This window comes from Colius striatus, chromosome 21 (assembly GCF_028858725.1).
Source record: "Colius striatus isolate bColStr4 chromosome 21, bColStr4.1.hap1, whole genome shotgun sequence".
Classification (NCBI taxonomy): Eukaryota; Metazoa; Chordata; class Aves; order Coliiformes; family Coliidae; genus Colius; species Colius striatus.
In genome coordinates, this window is record NC_084779.1 from 9,992,684 (window position 1) to 10,017,082 (window position 24,399).

A 24,399-nucleotide genomic window follows, 5' to 3' on the forward strand; every position below is an offset into this window, starting at 1 on the left:
GTGTCTGTTGACCTTTTTCTCTTGATGTTGTTTCCTGTTTGACCAAAATCCTAATATCCCTAATGGGTCATGGGCACACTGAGATGCTGAGAGGGTGGTGGGGGGTTGAGGGGAGGTGGCAACCTGCTGGGAGGATGGCGGGGCAGTCAGGACTGGAGGTGTTTGCATTCCCTGTAGCCTGTAGGAGTGGATTGAAATGCTGCATCAGACATATGTGTCACCAAAATAATAAAAGCATTATGAAAGCAGTTGAGTGTAAGTTACCTGCTTGGCATATTAGAGGCAGCTCCTCCCCGTGCAAGGCCAAGTGACTCTGAATCCATCCCCTGGGATTTGGCGTTAAAACATGTTTGCTGCCACCTGACAAAAGAGTCAAGCTCAGATTTATTGCACTGGCACCTGCAGTAAAAAATGACAGATGATGAAAATGTATTTAATTATCATTCAGCGCCACATCTCTGTCTGCTCCAGTCTGGATGCTGCAGCTGTTGGCACACACTTTATTTTAAAGTCAATGTGCTTATCTGGAGAAGAGCCTGATCTCCCCAGTACACGGGCTGGGGGGAGCAGGGAGCTGGTGAGCTGCTCCAGGCGCAGCTGAGCAAACGCAGAGTTGCGTTGCACTCGCCTTCCCGGCTCGTCCCCGAGTGTTCCCAGCGGTGCCGGGCTAGGGGAAGCCCCTCTGCGGGGCAGGCACCAGGACCCCTGCACAGGGCAATGCAATTAAACAACCATGTGGCTACAGCTGTGGGGGGAGAGGCAGCTCAAAGGCGACTGGGGTTTAGAGCAAGGTCAGGGGAGACAGAACGTGCTGCTGCTGCTGCAGAGACGCTGCTCAGCCTCGTTTCCAAAGGGCAGCTTCTCCAACGTCAACTTTTCTGGTGCAATACAGAGGGACTCCTCAGTATGCACAGTGTGCAAAGTTGTATGTACACCCACCTACATCTGTACTTCTGTACGTAAATGAGACACAGGTGCTGCTGCCCAGCTGATCCCAGGCCCAGGGTGCGGGGCGGTGCCATGGCCTCTCCCAGGTGTGGGTAATTAGTGCTGATGAGGCTGCCTGGCTGACCCCAGTTCCTGCCGGAGGCTGAGCTCGCTTTGCCGGAGCGTCTCTGCTGTGCAGAGCTGAGAGGTCCTGTGCACCTTTCACCCCTCCACCATCACCCCTGCTGTTCCCTGGATGCCGGTGAGTGCTGCCACCAAGACAGGCCTGTGGGCTGTCTCCAGTTGTGGCTGTTTTGGGGCAGAAAAGGGCAATTCAGAGGGTGAGCTGGGCTGCATGCTGTGCTGTAGGGTGCTGGTTGCAGTTGATGTCTGTAATGGCAGTACCAGCATGGGGGAGGTCGATGTGTTCTGTGACTGTGGGTCACAGCAGTCTCCTGTCTGTGGGTCGGGCCAGGGCTGGCAATGTGGATTTGCATTGCAGGGAGTGCAGGAATGCATTGTGTGTGGCAGCTGTGGAACTCCTGGCCCACCACGTTTGCCACAACACCTTCAAAAAACCCCCACCAAAAGCAGTTTATAATTGAGGTCTGTGTTTAGAGGAGTGCTCGTGGGGAAGGGACCTTCCACCCTCAGGCATCCTCTCCTTGTCTTTGCATCCCCGTGCTCAGTGGGGGCTGCTCCTGAGGGCAGGGGATTCGGGTTGCTGAGGAGGGGTGTCTTCTGTGCTTTCGAAGAGGAAAAGTTGCTGTTAAGGCTTTGTTATCACTTGTGTGTTACATGTGTTCACCAAGCCACTCAGAGAAGTTTTTTTTGCTGGACTCTGGGAGCTTTGTGCCATGTGCAGGAAGCCAAAACCACCCTGATGAGTGGAGGTGGTTAAAGGAGCCATCCAGACACCTTCAGAAAATCTGATTTTTCACAAAGCTTAAGGGGAAAAACAAGTGGTTTTTTTATCTTGCTCAAACAGTTGTGACATTGGAGTGCTTCCTTTGTGGTGGTTTTTAAAAACATGAAATTGAGAACCAGCAGCACTGTGGAAGTGAGGGATTTGCTGCAGTGCCTTCTCACAGGGTGTCCCCACGTCTAAAAATGTAGCAATGCGATGAAAAATGAGGACTTTCAAGAGGTCTTAAAAACTCGTGTCAGTAATGCTCTCCCTTGTTCAGAGTCTGTGGGCTGTGGAGGGCCGGCGCTGGGTGTGGGACAGGACAGGAGCGGGACGCCGGGCTGGGGAGGTTTCAGAGCAGGTAGTGAAACGAAGGGGTTTTTAGTATTCATGAAAAATGCTTGTGACAGCCTTACCCCAAGTAATGAGAAGCCACCTGCAGTTCGGAGCAGTACTTGATAATGCCGTAATTAGATTGGAGATGCAAAAAAGCTCATTAAAATTAAATAACATATTTGTCACTGTTTTAAGAGGCACAGATTGCCTCGAACCATGCTGGTCTCTTGACCTTGAGTATTTTGGTGTAGTGCTCGCTGTCGAGAGCACAAAAATAACGCTGGAGCCTCCCATGGGGGGTTTTGTGGTGGGGGCTTTTGCATGAGGTAGCAGGCACTCTCCTTCCCTGGCCGCATCGTTTGGCACCAGCTTGTCCCTGCCCTGGCTGGATGGGGCCATGCTCCTGGCACCTGGACGTGGTGCAGGGGGGCAGTTTCAGCCCTGCAGTTTGCAGGCTGTGGGATGTGGGTGCAGCAGGTGGATGCTCTCGGGAGAAGTGGCCCTAGCCTGGCTCCACGCGAAGCACGACTCCGCTCTCCCCCATATCTTTGTCCGTTTCTCGTCTTGTGTCTGGGACTCTGGCCCTCCTTAGGCAGGAAGGTGCCTTCACATCTTCTTGGGAGCAGATGCTGCCTGTTGCTGTTACGTGTGCAGAGAGCTTCCCGGGTTTCCTGGAGTTTGGAGTTTCTTGTCCAGTTGTTGCCTGCTGATGATGTTTGGACATGCAGCAGTGAATTTCCCTCACTGCTCCCATACTGTGTCAGTCTGGCTGATTGCTCACTGTGGAGTGGGGAGGGGTGGCACTGGAGACCCCTCAGTGCCAGACCCCAGCTGCCTGGGAATCCCAGCGTGTGATGGGGAATGATGTCAGACAGGGCTGAGATGCCACGAGCTGCAGGGATGGGGAGGGAGGTTGTGAGGACGTGGGGGAATCACTCAATACAATGGCTTTTCCTCCTCATGAGTGCAAATTGCAAATGCAAATACACTTGGATTTCAAAGTCATGCAATGCAGAAATGTGGGTTTCTGAAGCTAATTGTGTCTGTCTCTTCAGCTTCTGATGAAGTAAAAAACCTCAATGTTTTAAATCCCCTCCATCCCTCCTGCCTGAAAAGGAACTTGCAAAGCCATAACAACGTCTATTAACAATGCTGTAATTTTCCAAAATTAATTTTTAATGACTAATTTGTCTTGTTTTCAGATGTTTTGTACAACACCTATTGTTTAAAACCCATTTGTTCCTCCACAGTGTCACTGTGAAGGAGGCTGGTGTTGGTTTAGTATCTCTAGCTAGAGCATCCATTGCTCGCTTTGCTGAGCTGGGGAGAGCTGCTCCCCACAAAGGGCTGCACCTGCTGAGGAAGGAGGGCTCTCAGGAAAAGCAGAGGTCGTCCTCTGCAGAAGGGATTTCCCTTTTTTCCAACCTTAAGCTGCTGCCAAGCAGGCTATTGCCCTCGCTCGGGGTCCCTCCCTCCCTGCTGCCGTGGCCATGTGTTGCCCGTCCCCTCTGGAGTCATCTGCGGGCTTCTCTTGCAATAACTTTTACACACAGAGGAGAGAATTAAAAACAAAAGTGGGTTTTTCTTCCTCCTCCTCGCTCGTTTAGAGTAATTACATGTAGGTGTCTCAGAGTGGGAGTGTTTAGAGAGGCACTGTTTTTGGAGTGTGGGGATTTTCCCTTTGTGGCACTTGAGTTGCAGCGGCTGCCTGGCCTGAAGCGTCTTTCTGAGTTGGGTGGGTTGGTTCTTTTGTTTGTTTTCTTGTTTGGGAATTGGAGGAGAGGAGGATCTTTGCAGGATCATTGCCCCTCAGTGTCTCTGAGGGAGGGGAGTTCCTAATGTTGACTTCTGTCACCTTACAGAGAAACTTCATTTTGTTACAGTACTTTTTTCCCTGCCTAGGATGATCTTCAAGTGGGTGCTAGCAGCTTGTGCTTTGCAGCTGGGCACACTGCTTGCTTTTGCTTATTGCAGGTCGTGTCAGTGTTTTCTTTTATATTCTTGGCACCAAATGGGATTTTTTTCAGAGCTTGTTCTGACTAATGTTGATGAAAGGGGAAAAATTCATTGCTAGAGAGAAGTAGCTGATGCTAGGCTGGTGTTCCCCAGGTGGAGGAGTAAATCTTGGGGAACTCCTGGAGTGAGCTTTCTTCTGCAAAACCTTGCTAGTGGCAGACCCTGCTCGTGCTGTGTGGGCTGAGTTTCCTTGTTGCCACGCTGTTACCTGCACAGTGCCCCTGAGTCTGCTCAGGACTGCACTGAGGGTCTGCCCACCACTGCCGGCTCCCCAGGGAAGGAGCAGCTGCAGGCAGGTCCCCAAAGCCCCATGATGGGCAGACAGATGAACCTTAAACAAAACTTAATAAACCGTATTCACAGGCAGAGGTTGAGATGGGACCCATCTGCCTTCTCCTCTCAGGCTGAGTACTTGGTTATTAGCAGAATAATCCTCGTCCATCATTGAAGCACAGGCAATGGGAGCAGATGCCTCTCGCCACTGATGGGTGTTTCCAGATAAACTAGAAAGTACCATTCCCACTCTACTTGGAGGAGAGCAAAGGGTTCTTGCTCTGCCTCACTTGGGCTCCTGGTCAGTCAGGGAGTCTCTTAAGCAAGTCTCTGGCAGCTTCAGAGAAAAAGCAAGCCCACCAGAAAACATTCAGCCCATGTGGTTACACTGAGGAATCTGCTGGCAGAGTAAACCCTGAGTAAACATCCTCAATTTGCTGCCTTCTGAAATGGAGCAGCTTTTAGAGTTTCAAGCCACAATTTGTATTCAAATGAAGGTCATTTGAAAGGTGTAACATAGTAAACAGCCATTATTTCATTTTGATAGTGGTACTAAAATTATAGTGTTGGTTGAATTATTTTAGTATAGGACCATTACCATCTCCCTAAAACACTTACAGGGATTTTTATATCAGTGCTGCAGTCCTGAAATTAGAGGAAAATTAAAAATCACACGGCTGTGGTGGGGAAGTAATTTTTTTGTGAGCATGCCTTCATTTTATCGTGCATTCTCTTTCCTTGCCTCTCCGCCAAAGAGGGAGATGCATGTCTCCCGTTAGGGGCTGCCACTGACAGATTGCTGCTGCTCCCTGTCCGCTCCCTTCTCCTGCCATGAGCCGTTGCTGCTTTGGCTGCAGATTGCACTGGGGCAGCATCTTTGTCCTACAGAAGGCTCTGTGCTGCTCAGCAGCTCCTGCTTGCACCTTCCTGGTGCTCCTGGCTTGAGAAAAACACGTCTTTTTATCGGCAATGCCTCAGCGGTGATCAGGCGCCATGGGAAGAGGCACTGTGGGGAAAACAGGATGGTGAAATGCTGCAGGGTCGCTCTGGGGAAGTCCTGCAGGAGCCTGTGACATTTCCAGCCTCCTCCTCCAAGGGTGGAAGTGTCTCTTGCTGATGCCTCCAGCTGCACAGTGTTTTCATGGTGCCTTCAGCCTCCAGTCCACGTGCAGGCCATGGTGCCGAGCACTGTCCTGTCGTGGCAGAGGTGGCTCAGTGCTGCCAGTGCTCTCCTGCTTCCTGCAGTAACGCCAGAACGCCTGTGCCGGTGGTCCTGGGCTGCCTTTGCCAGGGCAGACCACTCTTCTGGTGGACAGAGGCTTTCTGTTCAAGGTATGTCCAGCCCAAAGCTTGGCTTGACCTCACAGTAAATGCTGCAGATCTCAGCATGTGCCTTGACGGCGGCCACCGTGGCTCCACAGAACTCATTCACACCAAACTGGAAGTACATGCAAGAGGAGGACAGCCCCAATGATGCACTGTATGCAGTGATGAATTAATGACTCTAACAGAGGAAGACCTGGAAGTCACTGTTGGCAGCTCTCCAAAAATGTCAATGCCCAGCCATGGCCAGAAGGTCTGGCACCTCTGTCGTGCCGGGGCGCCGGGGGCACGAGCACGAGAGCTGTTTGGAAGAAGCAGGAGTCGGGAGTGATCCCTCTCTTGACTCAGAAATGAATTGCCCAGGTCTGTTTTTTTTCCTCCAATAAAAGAAGGTGCCATGACACCACCTGCTTTCAGTGCCCTTTATCAGCATGCCATGTGTAGAAAATACTTGTACAGAGATGTGCACTTAAAACCTTTCTGCAATTGTTTTCTTTTAGGAATATGTGCAATACAAGTTGGAGTTAATTTCCCCCATCGGGGCTGCTGGGTGAGGGTGGCTGGACAGAGCACAGCAATCATGGCTGGTGCACAACAGGCTGCACGTGAGCAGGGGCTGCTGGACGTGAGCAAAATCTCAACCGTGAGATTCCCGTGGACGGTTATAGCTGCCTTCATTAACATTTTCACACTCGACTGGCTAACAAATGAGGAGAAGGGCTTTTGTACCTCTGGATTTATCATGCTCTGAATGTGCTCCCTACCTTACCGTGTGCCACAAGTCTGTGCTCTCGCATTGCTCACGTTTAAGCAGGAGGGATTGTGTGCTTTTTATGGAAGGAAAAGGATAAAAAAACAGGTGTTCTGTGAGTATTTTTAGTGAAAGTCTTTATTGTCAAGAGGCTGTTTCTCAATAAAATCAAGGAATACTGTTGCAAATAAAATTTCCCTTAATTTATAATTCCTCCAAGAATTTAAGATGTGAAACTTGTTTTGTAGCTGCATCTTTGGTAAAGTTCAGATTGGGTTTTGATCTATTCTTTATGGGGTTTTTTTCTGATGATTTGTTACTTAAACTCTGGGGTTTTTCAGTTGCACAAGCAGGATTCTTGTGTATCCACTGGGAAAGAGCAAAAACTCTTACATCTTGGAAGTCTTGCTGCTTAAATGGTACCAAAGCTGGCACAAATAATGCACCAGCCATGATTGGTGATGGCCATGGAAGGCCACCACATCATGTTGGAGGTCAAGGATGTGCCTCGCATCTCTTCCCCAGCCTTGCTGTGCCCCATCTTGCTTCTGCTCCCAGTTTTGGTGCCAGAGCACTCTGTGCTGGCAGCGTGGAGATATGTTTTCATTATGAAGTCATGGGGCTCTGAAGCACTGAGCAACATCAGGATGGATGGTCCCCATCCTTGGGTGAACGATGCTTTTATAGAGCTTCTCCTCAAGAGGTTTCAAATGGCGAGGAAATCTGCAGCTGGATTGGGATGCCCTCGGAGATGAGCATAGCGAGCTGTTCCATATTTATTATGGGCAACAATTTGACTAAGAGAGAATTTAGATTAATAACATTCAGCCCAGAGAAGTAATTTCCTTTGAGAAAGCGATTTACATGCACTCTGCCAAAAAGAGCCGTCACCGTGCGCTCTCATCGTGTCAGCTCCAATAATGAAGTTGGAAATAACATGGGAGGTTAATAGGTCCTACTTATCTCCTTAGCGCTGGAAAGGAAGATTTACAGTGCAGAGCCTGGTTTGCATATTTCCATTGGAAATGGAAAGGTTTTTCCCAGGCAAGACTGATGAGACATGGTTACAGGGTGTCTGCTCTGCCACCATAAAGGCTGAGGCTGTAAAGCTCCATCCCAGGGGACGTGCTTATGCTGGAGGAGCTGCCTTTCCCTGGGTCACCAGCCAGGGATTTATTTAGATGCCTGTGCTACCATTCCATTGATAGTTGTTTTTGACCATCTGTGTCTCCTCTAAGCCTGAAGGTTCATACAGATGTGGCTGAAGAATGGATTGAAGCCTGGTGGGCTTTCCCCAGGAGTTGCCTGTGGTGTGGGAATAGCAGTGACCTGGAGATGCCGTGGGAGGAGACACCAGCGTGGAGGACTGCAGAGGACAGCTGTGGTGTCTCTTGGGCTGCTGCTTGTGCCACACCACTCTCTGATGATACGTTAAGAGTGTGCTTTATCCTGCCTTCCCCTTGAGGAAGATGATGCATGGGATGGTCTGTAGGGCTGGGAGCTGCCAGCCTGTGCTGGTGTGTTACAGCCAGCACCAGTTACCTTCACTAGAAATGGTAATGCCCTTGTCATTGCTGGCAAGGACACCGCTGCCTTGGCTTGGGTGAGGCTGGAAATAACTGGAGCTGCCCCTGTGATTGCTGCCGTTCCCCTGCCCTTGGCCTCACCACGGCTGCAGCGGTGCTGGAGCCCCGTCACTTCGCATTACTGTTACTGCTGTCCCGAAGGACCCGTGGCACGTTATGGGCTATTGCTGGAGCTGTTTCATTTCAACCAGCAAAGCTATCTGTGAGTTTCAGGGGTACAAAAAAAGCTCTAAAATTCTTCCTCTGCTTTTCTTGCCCTCCCTTAGCTTTTTAGAAAATAGCATTTTAACCGCTGTTCTCTCCCAGCAGATTTATGTCTGGGTTCTGGGCAGGTTGTTGGGCTCTTCCATGCTGGGAATGAACCAAAGCTTCAACAAATAACAGCAAAAAATCATTCTCTCTCGATGATTTACGTCACATAGTGCACCAGAGCCTGCTTAAAAGAGTAACTCCAAAAGGGATAGGATTTTTAACAAATGTTCTGTCTGGCACAAACTGTAAAATATTCATTGAAGTCGCTTATTCCGTGTTACTGAGAAAGTGCAAGAGGAATTGCCTTTCTGAACAGCTTAAGGTACAATTCAGTAATAACCTGAGCCATTTATTGAATGAAATATTTAACATAATTTGCATCTGTCAAGTGGTGGGATGTGGAGTATAACAAAAGTAGCTCCCATTTGGGGAGGAACACCAGAGGAGCAAACAAGGATTCCTCAGTGTGATCCCCTATTCCAAAATACCCCAGGAGAGCTCCAGCCACAGCTGTGTGAGCCCACACTGAGCCCCTCCTCAGGGCTCTCCCTTGGGGCTCATCTGCCTGAGAGGATGCTGCATGTGCATGTTGTGCCTGTATCTCATGGGGAATGGGGTGGCAGCCTGGTGACTGAGCCCTTGTGAGCACTGGATGGACTCGAAAGCGAATGGTGTGGCACATGGTGATCCAGGTACCATTATCTCCTCCAAGGTCTCTGTAATCTTCTTTTACTTCACCCCACTCCTTTTGCAGCCTGGCTCTTCCATGTCCTCTCTGCCACCTTGGCATGCTGAGTACTGGTGACTGGTGCCTGATGCTCTGATGATCTCGGGTCACTGGGGGGTGATGCCGGTAATGCAGACCCTCGCAGGCTGCACCATTAATGCATTTTCCCTTCCAGTCCACATTACTTTGCCTTTCTTTTTTTTTTTTTTTCCCTAGCTACACACGCTGTTTCTCTCATGTTGATCATTTGCCCAGTTTGCAGTTTGTTTAGGTCTCTTGGCTGGTTTTCCAGCCTGTCAGATCCTCACTTGTAAATGCCTTTTGTCACATTCAACTGCTGCCTTCCCACTGCTCGCCTTCCAGGTCGCTGGTAAATATTAAGGAATAAAGGATGTAGGCTGAAGGCTAAATATGAAAGGAGTTAGGGAATCCCCATCTAGCTGGGAGCACGAAGCTCCTTGATGTCAAACCTGGCTCTCAAGAACATTAATTGCTTAAAGACTGAGAAGAACAGAGTGATTCTGGAACACGTCCCTTGAAGGGTTTTTTTCTTTTAAAGGAATATATTTTTAAGTTAAACGTGAACTGAGCCCATTGTTGGGGGCCTGAAGCACAGACTTGGGTGAGTATTTGAGGTCCCTTTTTGGCGTCTGCATTTGGAAGACCTTAAAAGAGGGAGGGTTGCTTTCATCCCTGCTGTCAGTTTGCCTTGACAGCGTGTTGAAGTCAGTCTTACCCTAAAAACATTCTGCTTTCATAACGGGCGATTTTGTTTGTGTTGAAAATGCTTTGTTTGATTTCTGGAACCATTCATTAGAGGATCAAGGCTTCAAATTGGAGCCAATTAGGTATGAGAGCTGCTTTTAAAAACCTTTTTCTGAATGCCAAAAGCTTGAAGGTTAAAATGCAGTGAACTGAGCATCCAGCCCCGCACACGGGGAGTCTCTGCTGGGGCAGCCCCGCTGCAGCACCAGGTACCACCTGGGGCTGGCATCCCCCTTGCTGGGGCTGGCATCCCCCTTGCTGGGGCTGGCATCCCCCTTGCTGGGGCTGGCATCCCCAGTGGGAGCTGAAGGCTGCAGTCACACTGCCTGTGGTGGCTCATCCTTTTGCTATATTTAGTAAGAAATGCATCAGCATCCCTTTTCCTTCCTGAATTCCCTCTGGGAATGGAGCTAGTAAATAGCTCTTGCAGTAAAAATAACACCTGCACCAGCCCCTGGCAGCCTTGCTCCCTTCCCTGGCTGAACACAGACCCAGAGGGCTCCCACCTCGGGAGCAGATGGTTGGATTTATGTTTATTTTTGTTTATTAAAAAAAGCAGGAATAACCACTTAAAAATGCAAAACCCACGAAACCACCTGTGATCCTTAACCTTTGGAAAACATTATCAGTGCCGTTGGCCGTCTCCTCTCTGTTTGATAAGACACGGGGCGGCCCTGGCACAGCCTGCGGTGGTTTTCCAGCGGCTTCGGGCAGCCGGAGGTGAGTGGGGTTGTGCAGCAGCTGTGCTGCGCTGCCCTGGGCTCCTGTGGGCATCACCCCTGCTTCTACACCAGCCTTCCTGAGGAGAAATGCAAGAAGTCCTGGACGTTTTGCTGCCCTGGCGCTGCTCAGAGTTGTACATGGCTTTTAACACACACATAATGTCCTTCTCTCCTTGCTTGGGGTTTTTTGCCCGTGCTCTTTTTATTTTTCTTGAATGTGTCTCAAAAGTGAGGAATGGGCACAATCTCAGAAGTCTGAAAATAACTGGCGAAGGATTTATACTTCCCTGATGCTGGTCTGGTTTTAGGTTGTTTGCTTTCCATTCTAACATAGCAAACAATTCTCGGCTGAAGGGATTTTCCAGCAGATGAAAACAAGATGTTGATGGTGGATCCTTCTTGGGGGTTTTATCTGCTGTGATGCTCCAGACTTGTGACCCTGAGCTCACGGTCACTGCCAGATACCTACCTAGAGCAGAAATGTTTCCCCTCCCACACTTCAGGCAGGAGGGAGGATGGTTTGATGTAATGAGTTGCACAGGAGCTGATCCCATCCTTTAATCATCATCTGTGAGCTGCTTCCAGAAACTTGACCTGTTGTTTCAATTTCTGTGAAGCAGCCACTGATTTCCTGGGGGAGATCTGGGGCTTAAAAAAAGGTGCCCAAAACCACCAACCCAGCAGCACCGGCTGGGAGCTGGAACTTGCACCTGGGCTCCAATATTCTTTTTTGTGATCTTTCTAAACCTCAAGTGACAGTTAAAGGAGGAGAAGGAGCTTCATGAGCCATGAACACTTAAAGGAAGAGAGCCCAGTGCTTAGATTTGCAACACAAATGGCTTGGGCCTTAGCTTAGCCTGGGAACAAAGCTGTGCTTTGGCTTTGCTGTGTTTCTGTGCTGGGGAGGGCTGGGTCACCACCTCCCAGCTCTGGTGCTCAGCTCTGGTGCTCAGCCCGTGGTCTCCTCATCCTGGTCTGTGGAAGGAAGAAGTGTTTCTTAATTGTGCAATGAGATAATTTATAATGTTTTAGGTAATAATACTAACAGTTTCCAAAGGTCTTTTTTATCCTGTTGACACCTTAGGTTCTGCTTGAGGGTTATTTGGATTAATTGGGTGGATGTTTGGGGAAGAGAACAAATACCTGCTGGTATTTGATTTTGCTTGCACAGCTGTGTGAACAAGAGAAATGGCAGCAGAAGACCTTAAACTCCATTATATTGTCTCAGGGAAGATTTGTGAGCAACAGTTAGGTCCCAGAAATAGACCTTTGGTGCCTCGTTGCCGCAGTTAACTGGAGTGGTTTTGGGTCTGAGCACTGGGGTGACCCAAAGGGGCTTTAGTGAACCAAGGGGCACCACGTTTTGCACCTCTGAAGGCTGTGCTGCAGGGAGCTCCAGGTTTCTGCTGAGAGCTCTGTGGCCTGTGAGCCGTGAGCAATTAATATTATATATATTTGAGTAACGTTTCTCTTTCTGTCTGCCTCTACTTTTTTACTCCTGCGTGTGATGTTGGTCCTTCTTCCATTTAGATTTTTTTCCTTTAACGGAGCACTGTGAGCTCGTGGACTCACCAGACGGGCACCTGGCAGCACAGCGGGTGCGCCTCGGGGAAGCACAACCGAGGGCCATTAGTCTCCTGTAGGACCCAGTTCCTTTGGGATTTTGAATACTTAATGCAGCTCTTGGGATTTATATCAGTACACTGCACAGCTTCGTTTCAAACGCTTCTTGCGAACTTTCCTTGGCCTCGCTGTGCCCGGCACACGGCTGCAAACGCCGCGATGCTTGAGACTGGGCTGGGACAATTTTATCTGTTCACAGGTATGAAACATTAGAAATTGTTACAGGAATGATAATAATGAGCAGCTTTGGTGGGTCTTTTCTAAGATTAAATGTTGTTTGTACAATGGTACAGGGGCGCTTGTGTGATATTTACAGAGCACCTTGGAGGGAGCTGGGGGAGTCTTCAAGGGAAACAGTACAAAAGGACTAAAACCATTAAATCATTTCAGGTAAAGCATCTCCTGTATTTAGGTAAGTCCTCAGGAGAAGAGAGATCCTTACGCTTGGAGGGCAGGAGGGGGATATATGAAGCATGAAAGCCACAGCATTCAGGACTGGTTTTTTTACGCTAATTAAGATGTGAGAGCCTGAGTTCATCGCAGGATAGCTCACGTCACTTCGGCTGAGAGTAAAACACACCAGTTACTGCTATTTCCAGCCTTCCATGCTCGGTGGCTCTTGGTCTGACCAGCACCATCCTGCGAATGCAGCCTTTATTATGATTTAATATGTATCTTTTAAGAAGGGTTTTAATTCCCTGTTTGAAATAAGAAAACGCCATAAATCAGAGACAGAATCTTTTAACATTTACAGTTTTAAATGAATTCCTGTTGAGAGTCTCTTAAGCCAGATTTATATCTGATTCTGCATTGAACTGTGTCGTTATGTGGGACTGAAAAACTCTTACAAAATTAGGCATAATGCAAAAACATGCTGAAAAGACAGTTCTGCAGGAATGTGGAACATTATTATGTTAGAGAATATTGGAGTGAGGAATATGCAGAAAGGGGCAATTACGGTGAATATTCTCCTCTTAATGAACCTTGCACAGTTCTTTGGTGGAAGAGTTTGCTGCTGTCTCCTTGCAGGAAAAGGCAAATGGAGAAAGGGATGATATTTTCACCTCATCTGGCATTGAATATTAAGGCTTTATTTTATCCCAACACATATTTGCCTCTTTCAGGCTATGTGAGTCTTTTAGACTGTTTGTGGTACTAAAGCTAATGGCAACAGCAAGACAACAGTCCACATGTTTCTTTAAATCACAGGCTTTAGTCCAAGGTCATTTAAAAGGAAGAAGAATAACAATGAAACCATCATGTCATGATGTGTGGGTATTTTCCAGTGACTAAGGATTGGGTGGTATTACTATTGCTCTGTTTTACTGTCTGTCCCTTATTTTGGGACTTAAATGGATGATAAAATCTATCCTAACGCCATTAGGCACTGGCTGATTCCAGCCGTGGCTTTGCTAAGCCTGTGGCTGATGGTACTTCTGAGCTGAGCAGTTCAGGGGGGCCGTTGCTACGTGTGTCTGTGGAATTAGGGTCTCACATAGAAAGGCCCATTGCATGGTTCAGTTCACCATTCTCCATCCATATCTGGCAGGTGCTGAGTAGCTCTTGTTTAACTCGGGTCACCACCTCTTACTCACTTGATTGGGGTTTTTTTCTTCTCTTTTTCATGTGTTTTGGAGAAAATGGTTTCTCCTCTTAATCTAGTTTCTTCCTGCCAGGTTTAGCCTTGAAAACAAAGCATTTAAGCAGCCCACTCACTACTTTATAGAAGTTTAAGACTGACAAGAGGTAGCCTCTTTGAGCTCTGGTCTTGCTGATCTGAGGAAATGCCTCAGTTTAACTGAGCTGAGCCTTACAAATCTGTACAGCTCAATCAGCATTTTCCTTCTAGTGATAAATAATCTCCAGCAACTTCTCAAATGTTATTTAAAAGTAGAGTGGAGTGGGTTGAAGCTTACGTGTGCTGGGAGAGGGCCTGTGAATTTGATCGAAATGAGTTCATATGAAACAATTGTTAATTTCCAGTGGAGAGCATCTGCACTGGCTGGATGTGGGAAGGCGTTAAGCAGGGATGCTCTGGGACACCTTTGTCTGGAGAGATCCAATTCTCCATTTCCATGAAATGTCCCTGGAAGCATTTAGGTGTAGGTATAAAATCTGTTGTGGTGGAGGTTTGGACAGTGCTGACTTTGTGGATTTGCGTACCCGACTTTTTCTTCCCTTTTTTCTCCTTATGCGCTCCTTTCTCTCCCTGTAAGTTTTCTTTGGGATTGTGTCCAAGCCTGTTTGAAGCTGGGTTTTTTGTTGTGCTGAGGCTGCCATTGGTTTCACCCTTCTATTCCTTTAAGTTTAGGAGCTCAGCCAAGCTGCACAAGAGTTAGAAGTGGAGGGGCAGCCCTCTCAGCGGTGCCCCAGGTGTGTGCTGCCTGCCATGACGGCGAAGTGCCTTCACAGTCAGATGACTTGGTCGGCTATGGGAGCTTAGGATTCCTAAATGTCATCCTATAATGTCTAATTAAGTTTGCAGTTTGAAGACATCGTGTACTTTAATTGAAATCTGTAAGAGTAATCTATTCCATTTTTTCCTGTTAAATTAATAGTGTGGACCTTCAGCAGATGGCTATCGAGACGCTGTTATTAATGAAAGCGTCCCACTGCCCGCAGTGCAGCCGCGTGTGTGTGCAGGGCAGAGACTCGGGACTTGCATCTCCCAACCAACTGCACTTTCCACCCTGTGGCTCTGTTCTCCTACTGTGCCAATTAGTGTTCCCAAGGCTGCCCTGTGCCTCTTCTGCAAGATTTAAACTCTGCAGAGGTGTTTTCAGCCAGGCAGGGCTGAGTGACAGAGCTGGCAGCAGCCAGTGGGCTGCAGGTCATCGTCTGCTGTCTGCCATAACAAGGGAAAGCAAGAAACGCTGTGTGCCCCCCAAATTGTGGGTTGTTTTCATCCCTTAGGGTAATAGACCAAGTGGTCAGCTTTAAGCTATTTAATGATATTTTCATGGGTAAAACTAAGTGCCTCTGCTGTATGTGAGCACACTAACAGGGCTCAGCTCTGCCTCTCCACCCCCACTTTGTTGTAGGTGAAGGTCACTGGGTCACGTTTGCCAGTGCCAGGTTTTGGCAACGAGTCTTTTGTTCCCTTCTTTTAATCTTCTCCCCTCTGCTATTGCTTTGCCATTTCCCAGGGGCACACGCAGCAGCAGAGACTGGGGAAAGCTGGAATGTTTATCACCCTCTCCTACGCAGAGGCTCTAAAATGACTTCTGCAAAGTAAATCACCTTTAAGACTCTTCCAGAGTGGGGTTTGGTTTATTGCTCCAGGAATATAGAGAAGCCTTTTCTTCCCCAGGCAACTAGCTGGGACCCCAGCAGTGATGGCTTGGGAAGTCTTCATGTCCAGGCGACGTGGTTTTTCTGTCTGCCAGAAAATAGACGTTGCAAAACCAGGCATGTGCTGGGGGAGCTGTGGTGGTGGAGCACAGGGCAAAGGAGAGCGTCCTGGTGTAGATGCCATCATGCAGCTGATGGCACAGGGCATCCCCAGGGTGAGGGTGCTCGGAGGGAGGGGCGTCAGGGGTGCAGCATCCACCTTTCCCAGCAGCGCCTCATCTTTGCAGAGGAGGAATTTGTGGCAGCTCCGAGAGGGTGAAGTTCTGAGTCCTGACAAGGCAGGGACGCCATTGCAAAGTAGTTCACCCCCAGTAAGGGTGCCGAGGAAATGGGAACTGGTGCTGTTTTTTACGTGGGGGAGGTGCAGTGAAGGTTTGTGCCCAGCAGCCTCTCTATCCCTGGGCAGGAGCCCCGTGGTGATGGTGAGTGATTCAATAGTTAGCTGCAGGTATTGATAATAAAACCCAGCTTCCATCTGATTAGATAGATTAGTTGGTGTACCCTTACTCAATTAGGAAAATACATTTAAAATGAAGTTTCAATCTATTTCTGTCTTTGGCTACGATGGAAGAGGCGATGCAGTAACGGGAAAGCTCGCTGCTGGGTTCCTGGTGTCAGATACCAAAGGAGTGATGCTGTGCCACCTCGGTTCTGCCTTCTGAGGTTTTGGGGACAATTCAAGCGAGTCCTGCCAAAGCACAGTGGCTGCTGGGAGGCTAGGTGGGTTTTTGGAAGGCAATTCATGGCACACTTTGGAACACCAAAGGCACAGCAGTCCGGCTAGATGACCTGCGCTGGTTTGTCTTGGCAGAACACAGCAGTAGGAAACCTCTGCCCCAAGGTTTCTTCGCTTTCTGAGCTCTGGAGTGTGCAGACCAATGTTTTTGCTTTATAAAAATACAGATAGGTAACACTTTAAGATGAACAAAAAAGCACCACCTGCAAAAGGAAATAAAGCATTTTAGTGGAAGAGGTTTTTGCTGTTGACAGGTATTGTCAGCCCGGTGGCAGCCTGGCTTGGGCTCCTCTGCTCTCTACTCAAAAGCTTGGTTTGTTTTGCTCTTGCTTCAGCATTCTCCTCAGCTCTCTGAGCAAGGTCCCAGCTGCTGCTGTGATGCTGTTTTGGACCAAACAACTGGATGGACGAAAGGGTATTGCAATTTTTGATCCAGTGATGCTCAACAAGGTAGTGAGGACTTGCTCTGTGTGGCTTTCTGATCAGTTTGTAGTTGTAATATTCAGAATATTAATGGCTTTGAGAGTGAGGAGAGCTAGAAAATGAAAACAGGTTGATCCCAGCTGAGAAGATGCTGCATAATCAACATGAATTTGGATTTTCATTTCAAGAGGAAGGATGGTAGGGAAGTGATGAGCTGGAATTTGTCTTTATAACAGTCAGGACGTGGAGATAAATGTGCTTGCTTTAGAGATCACAACTTTATTAGCTCCGTGGTATAAATCCAGAGGTGTGCACAGACGCTCCTGCTTTCTCTTGAAATGCACATTTCAGGCATTAATTTGGATGTGTATAATTTGTACAGAGGAATAACTCCGAATTCAGACTATTTTTAAAGCAACGATTTATTACTTTTGAGGTATTTGTTGTGGATTTCGGAGCTCTTATAACTTTTTCTTCCAAACAATGTGTGTATTCCCGTGTAAGTCCTTCAGCTCAGGGCAGAAACGAGCCAGCACCTTTCCTGGGCACAGTGGAGGGCAACGAGCCTGGGTGGGATCCCTGCCCCCCCTGCTCAGCGACGATGGCCTCTTTAGTCCTGCACGTAAAGACAAGCACGCTTCCCCACAGCTGCGTGCAGCACAGGACGGGTGCTCTGCAGCGAGCTGCTGCAGGCTGCTGCTCCTGGCGCACGGCCGGCTGCGGCGCTGGTGCCGCGGGCGCCGGGTGAGGCCAGGCCAGGCCGTGCTGCCGCAGCTCGTGATGCTGATGTGCCGTCGTTAAATATTGAAGTGGCTGAGGAGCTGCAGTCACGTAGCGCTGGGGGAAGCTCGCTGTGGCCTTTCCTGCCAGCACAGCACCCTGAGCCCAGCACCATCTGCAGCTCCATCCTCTGCTTGGTTCACACGAGGCTTCACTGTAAGCTCCAGTGTGAGGCTGCTGGTGCAAAGCCGGTGAAAGAGGGATGGGAAAGGCTTTGGAGGCAGCTGTCTAGAGATGCCATAGCCCACCTGCATCCTGTCTAATGCAGATAACTTGGCTTTACAGCTGATGGCTCTTTGCATCTGAACTAACAACCTTAACCAACGAGGGAATGCAAAATAAAAGTAGGTGTTCACTTACATGGAATGCTTTTGGGCCAAGCAGCAATGTATAAATGAAACCACTGGATTATGTGAACAAGTTTAGGATAAAACATAACGTGTGTGATTGTAGCGTTATCTAATTGCCTTAAGGGGAGTTTCCATTAGCTGGTGAACCTCAGCAGTGTCTTGTAAGATATGAATGTAGGGCTCAGTCCTGCAGGCTTGTTGGGAGGCAGGCAGGGTCAGAAACAGCTGGATCTACATGACTTTCAGTCTTTCTCAGCCACACTTGCTCCATTTACTTCTGATGTGTCCAAAGCTGAGCTTAGAGGGGCTGTGGGGCTGCGTGGGACATCCCGGCCAAGGGGCTGCTGGCCCTGGCCACAGAGATGCTCTGGGGTGGCCTTGGGGTCCACCCGATGCCCCTTCCCCTGACCCTTGTGTTGGAGGACTCCTCGGTGACAATGAGCTGGGCGTTTACAGGGAGTGTGCCGCATCCTTTCAGTTCCTTTGCTCCACTTATAATTAAGCAGCGAAGCTGAGGACAGAGCGCTGGGGTTTCAAAGCCTGGCTCTGTCTCGTCTGACCTTGCTGGTGCCACGCTGCCTTTTGTTTGTAATCTCAGGCAAGAGGCAATGGAGAACGGGTCTGATGGGAGACAAAAGCAAACAATAGCCTCACTGGAAAGATACGATGAATGGGATGTAATTGAATTTTTTGGTGAAGACATTGATTTGACCCTGTAAGATACACAGAGTGAATCATTAGGGGAATTAACACACATTAAAATGCAGGGGTTTTTATCAGAGGGCTTTTATTGTGCCTGTAGTTTTGTTTTTAATTATTTAACGACTCTGTGTCTTCTTGCGATAAATCTGTTTCCTCTGCCTGTTTTCAGGAGGAGTGGTGTTGGTGTGACAAAGGGGTACATGCCCCAAGCAGCTGACAGGCACTGGCCCTTGCTTAGCAGCCCTGCTTGTGCCCTGCTTGTGCTGCACAGCCAGCCACGTGCTTCAAAACAGCGTCTCTTGCAAACTCTTGATGAAACATCGTTAGTCTGATAATACATCAACATTAGTCTGATAAAACATCATTGTTAGTCTGACTGATTTCTTCTGGGGCTTTCAGATTGATTTTTACAATACGCATGTAGCAGAAACTCCGTAGCAATTAATCCATCGCAAGGAGCAGTGTCAGTATGGTATTTTGGGGCAAAAATTACAGGCTCGGGCTACTCAGAGTGGGTTTGACCCTGGATTTTTGGAGTGCTGGGTGCTCCCAGCTGCAGCTCCTTCTGTGCTGCCTGTGGCTTCAAGGCTTCTCAGAAACCTCATCCCTGTATTTTGCATCTTGCAGGTGGTGCTTTCCTCACCACGCCAACGGATTTGAAGAAAATAGCACTTTTTTTCTGAGTTGAGCTGCTTGGGCTCGCCCTTAGCTTGCTTGTGGCTTTGCTTGGAGGAGCTGCTTGGCTGCAGATTTGTTAGAGTGTGCTGCCTGCGTTGTCTCTTCCATGAAAAATATCTCCTTTGGTCCTGCCTCCGACTTCAGAGCATCCAGTGCTGCACCTGCAGTACCTGTCTGTCTGCTGCCAACCCTGGGTTCTGCAGTTTGCAGGGACTTTCTGGAGTGATGGACACAAAGTCATGTAGTTACAGAGAGGTGAAAATTTAAAGAATGAGATTTAAAGGGAGTTTGCTGCTGACAGCAGAGAAACCTTCCCCAGTGCACCCTGCCCACCCTGGACGTCCTGTCCCTGGGACAGACCTTCCCCATCCAGGCTGTGGGTTGCTGATTGCTGCTGAGCTCCTCTGCTTCTTGTGCCTGATGCATGCAGCTCTGCTGTCTATTTCCCTTAGAAAAAGAGCATTTTGCTGTGCAGCACCAGTTCAGAGTTCATCCCAGTGCCTGGAAGCCGCCTTTCCCTGGAAACTGGTTCTTTTGCCTGGCTTTGTGTGTGAGAGCGTGTTTGCCGCGAGCATCACTGAGTCATCTGTTTCTCACAGTTCTGCTCCAGTTTGAGGTGGCAGACGAGAGATGATTCTCCCTGAGCCTTGGTGCTTATATAGTGACAGAAGTTGGAGCATAGGTGTCAAGCTGTAAGTCAGGGTTTCTGCGACTGCTCCGCTGCGGGGCCGTGTGCCGGGGGACTCTTCAGCCTCCTGACACCAAACCTTATCCCAGCTCTGCGCTGTCTGGTCGTGGCTCCTGCCCCAGCAGCTCTGTGAACCCGATCAGAGACCCTGCAGCACATCAGCTGCTGAGGCTGAGTGTGCCAGCCCCTCACCGTCCCGGTGAAGGACGCGGTGCTCTGAGCGATGGCGTTTCAGGCTGGCACGAGCAGAGCGAGCAGACAGTGCAGGAGTTTACTGGAGGGGGGAGGTTGCCCCATTTGCATGGCAGTCCCTGTAAGTCTGAGTAGTTGGGATTCACTGTCTCTCTACTGTACATGTTAATTTACAGTGCTACCATGAGCTGGATTCTCCTTGTTATCCAAGGTATTTCCTCTGGAGGAGGGAAATCAGGCTGTAATATATCATTAAGCAGGAAGCCTGGGGGAGCTCCTATCCTGGTTGATACAGATCCTTCTTTTATCCTGTTAGAAGAATTGAATTACATGGTTTGAGTTGTCTGAAGATCCAGATTGAAGTCTTGGTGGAGCTGTAGCTTTCCGTGCTGTGGCTGCAGGGGTAGGAGCTGCCTTGGTAACGTGTGTGTGAGATTCGTGGGGTCACCCCTGTGCCTGCAGCATCGATCTGCAGCTTATTCTTTGGTCTGCCAAATTTGCTGAGCAGGCCCAGGCCAGCAGCGTGGAAACTGATGTTCTGCTGAAAGGGAGCGTCTCAGTGCTGCAGCTGGTCCCATCAGTGGCAGTGTGGGGATGATGATTTCGAGTGTGCAGGGTATAGGCTGGCTGGAAGGATTAAAGTAGGCAAGCCTTGGGTAAGACTGATGTTTGTTTACCTGAATTACTTCTGTTTTCTGTACTATGGCAATGTGTTTATTCAGCCATGAAAGTTAAAAGTTGCTTTATTCTCCTATGGCAAGTTGAATTTTAGTACGAATAGGCAAAATCCTGTTCTCATCTGAAGGCCACCGAACCTGTCTTTGCAGGATTTTGAGTGAATCATCTGGATCCATCTCTGTGTCAAACGGATTTGTTTCTGTAAGTGCCTGCTCATGCAGGCCACCTGCCAGGAGCATTCTGGGGACGTGGGTGTTAGAGAGGAGGGATGGAGAGCTCCCTTTTTGGCATCCACTTGTTCCTGATGTCTCCAAAGCTCAGCTCACTGTAAGGTCAAGGGCATAACATGGCATGCGTTGGGAATAAAATTCTGCAAACCACAGCACATTTGGTGGAAATTACTGTACTGGCTGTAAAATAAAGCAGAGATCTGACTTCATCTTTTTGTAGGAATTCTAGTTTCAGGTTTTGGGGTGTTTTTTTTGTCCGTGTGTCTATACATGAAATCAGGGGCTGACTTCTACAACTTGTACCCTGTGTCAAAGCTGTGAGTTGATGCTGCGTCAGTAGCTCTTGGGGGAGCAATGGGTGATGCTTCTTCACAGCCTGATGGGAATCTGGGGTCAGACCTTTTTGGCTGTGCAATGTCAGTGGACTGGTGTCTGCTTCAGCTGCAGCCCCTGCAGCAGTGCAAGGTTTGGTATGTTCTCCGGGAAGGTCACAAGTGTAGATGCTGTGCCAGCGCCCAGCATCCCGTGGAGAGCTGCACTGGGTTACTTGGATATTGAATTTTACACGGCAATTAGCCAGAAATTAAAAAGAGGTGTTTCCAGAGCTTCATGTGGCTGCTCCTCCTCCTGGCTCACACAGACGTGGTGCTGCTCCCACCGTCTACTGCCACAGTGATCGTTTAGGAACGCAGAGTGGGGCTTGGGAAGCGAAGGGTGCGGCGATGGATTCTGGGAGAATTTATTTGCAGTGTAAACATGTTGGTCAGGAGTCATTAATATGACATTCACACAACTCTAATAAAGTACATAACACAGAGATCTGGCACCGCTGCAATACCCGGAGGACATTAAGTATGAGTCTTAAAACCAAGAGTATTGGAAACAAGATATTTTTACGTCTCGTTTGGGAGTAATATAATTGCATTTTGTGGCTGTAGCAGATGCTTGGGCCAGCTGGTTGGAGAGCATTGTGGATTTTTTTAGCTTTGGTACTATACAGCTACAACCCTTATACAGAACAATCTTTAAAAAAGAAAAAGAGAAAAAACCCATTTCCTGGTCGAAAGACCTGTCTCCTCTGTGTGTGTGTGTGTGACCTCGCAATGGCACAGCCTGTGGATGCTTCTCTTGCAGCACCTCTGGAGATTGAACTGCACATGGGCTAATTTGAGGCAGTTGAACATTCAAGGCTGCTTCTCTGACCTTTCTGTGTAGCTTTTGCCATTGCAGGTCTCTCTGAGAAGGGAGACTCTGGACCCAGCTGGGAGGCACTTTTCGGGAGAGAGCTATCAAAAAACTCTATTTCTGAGCAAATCTTCATGTGTGGGGAAAAGCCCTTGTTTCCAGCAGCCTGTGGACTGCAGCCTCCTGCAGGGGTCCTTGGCCATCTCTAGGTGTCAGGAGGTGGCTGATGTGGTGATGGCAGCTGTCGTGGTTGGAGACAGTCCCTGGTCCTGCAGCTCATCCAGCACGGATTGCCCCGGTCTCTCCCGGCTCAGCCTGTCTGTGCTGTGGCTGCCCCGCCGCTGCACTGGGATCGTACCGAGGTGGCTGGTGGGCGGCCGTCCCCTGTGAATTATCTCACCAGTGCCAATAATTTCCTACAAACAAATCGGTTCTGATCTGGAAGTAATCGCCCGTATCATTCCTGCAAGTGGGAGCGATGACTTATGTTGATGTCACCCACTGGCTTTTTATGGCAACGATTAATAATTCATTAATTCTCTCCACAGTGATGCTGTTCTATTTTTAAATATTTAATTTAGCTCCCCGTGTCCGTGTTGTCGCTGCCTCCCCTTTGCCTCCTGACGTAACGCCAGGCTCTCCGCGCTGCCGCGGTCACCACAGTCACCAGCAGATTGTCTGTGCTGGAGAACATTAATGCCTTTCCTCACTTGCATCTCTTTGTTACGTGTCTGAGTCTGGCTTTGGTGGTGTTGACCGAGCGCACTATTTCAGTCAAAATCTGATTTAAGCCGCAGACCTAACCCGGGGCTGGAGTCTCCTTGTCTCTCTTATAAAACTTCTCTGTTATTAAACTTTCTGGTTTCCAACACAGCCATGCAAATAACTGTTTCTTTTCTTTCTGCGTTTCTCTTTCAGGAAATTGCAGCTTATTTAATTACGTTTGAAAAGCATGAAGAATGGCTAACAACTTCCCCTAAAACAAGGTAACGTTGCTCATGCTTCAGCACATTGACTCGTTCTCACTGATGACTTGACTCGCTAATCAATGCGTTGGCCACCGAGTGAAAACTTCCAGTCATGCTTGATGGCTTGTGACACCAAACTCTCATTAATTGACTTAATGAGCATTTTATTGAATGAAATCAGATTGATTAAAAATGGAACAGCTGCAGTCTTGACAGGTTAAAGTTTTAACCCGATTGTTCAGGATTTAATTGAATGTATCCCTTCAGATGAATGGATTTGAAAGCCTCTGAGCAAGGTTGCAGGCTATTTGTCTTGACAGTGCTCCCTGCAGCCTCCAACTTTAAATAAGTAGAACGGCGCGGAGCCCTCCCCGTGCTCTGCCTGTTTAACATGCAGTCCCGGGGATTGTTTGCGTTTTGGTGTTTTTCGCTGGGGTTAAGTGTTTCGTGGCAAGGAGATCCCAAAAACCCGCATTAACAGACATGTTTGCAGTTTATTATTCAGTAAATGTCACGTCTTCTTCGTGCTGCTGTGAGTGTTGAACTCCTGTGCTCCCCTGGGAGCCCCCTCCTGAAGTTTCCGTGCAGTTTTCCTGCTGTTTCAGCTGTGTTCAGGCTTGCAAAGTTTCCACGTCTCACTAACACAAAACAAGACTCTTGCTTTCTGATGTTGCAGGGTTTTTTTCTTTTTGCTCTTTCCCACTCCACCTCCTGCTGTTGACAAGGGTTGGGTTACTGGAGGGAGCCTGCTGGGGCCAAGGTGGGAGAAAAGCCTTCTTTAGCATCCCGCATCCCGTTGCCATCCGCTGCAGAGACCCAGGGCCAGAGGCGTCCTGAGCAACTTGTTGCCTTGGTAATTGTCAGGAGCAGAAATTGTGGTGAGGCTCAAGGGTGATGTTGGCCCTGCGAACAGGACAGAGGAGTTGCCTGGGTGGTGCATGGATGGAGAGTGGTGGAAGGTGGTGCAGCAGCAGTCTTGGCAGACAGGACTTGCTTCCCGTGAAATATAGAGAAATAGAGCAACCACTTTATTGGTATATCATCCCCCTACCCCAGTCTCTTCTGTATTTTTGGTGATATCTCTAAGTAACCACCTGCTTGTTGTATAAATGTGTCTGTGACACCTGCAAAGGGAGATGTTGGAAACATGGTTGCTCTTTGAAGCAGTTCCCTCAGTCCCAGAGCTGCCAGGGCGGCTGAGGGGCTCTCAGATGGACCTGCTGATGGCAA

The 24,399-nt window shown here is 48.7% G+C and overlaps 1 protein-coding gene across 2 annotated transcripts in view; it reads left to right on the top strand.

Moving 5' to 3' along the window:
- CAMTA1 (calmodulin binding transcription activator 1) overlaps positions 1–24,399 on the top strand; it is a 244,461-nt gene that overhangs the window by 29,584 nt on the left and 190,478 nt on the right. Inside the window, exon 4 of one of the 2 annotated variants that reach the window (XM_062012821.1) lies at positions 23,120–23,187. In XM_062012821.1, the coding sequence (XP_061868805.1) occupies positions 23,120–23,187 (68 nt within the window). Of the gene's footprint in view, positions 1–23,119; positions 23,188–24,399 lie in introns of those variants that run through there. The other variant, XM_062012819.1, reaches the window with a different exon arrangement.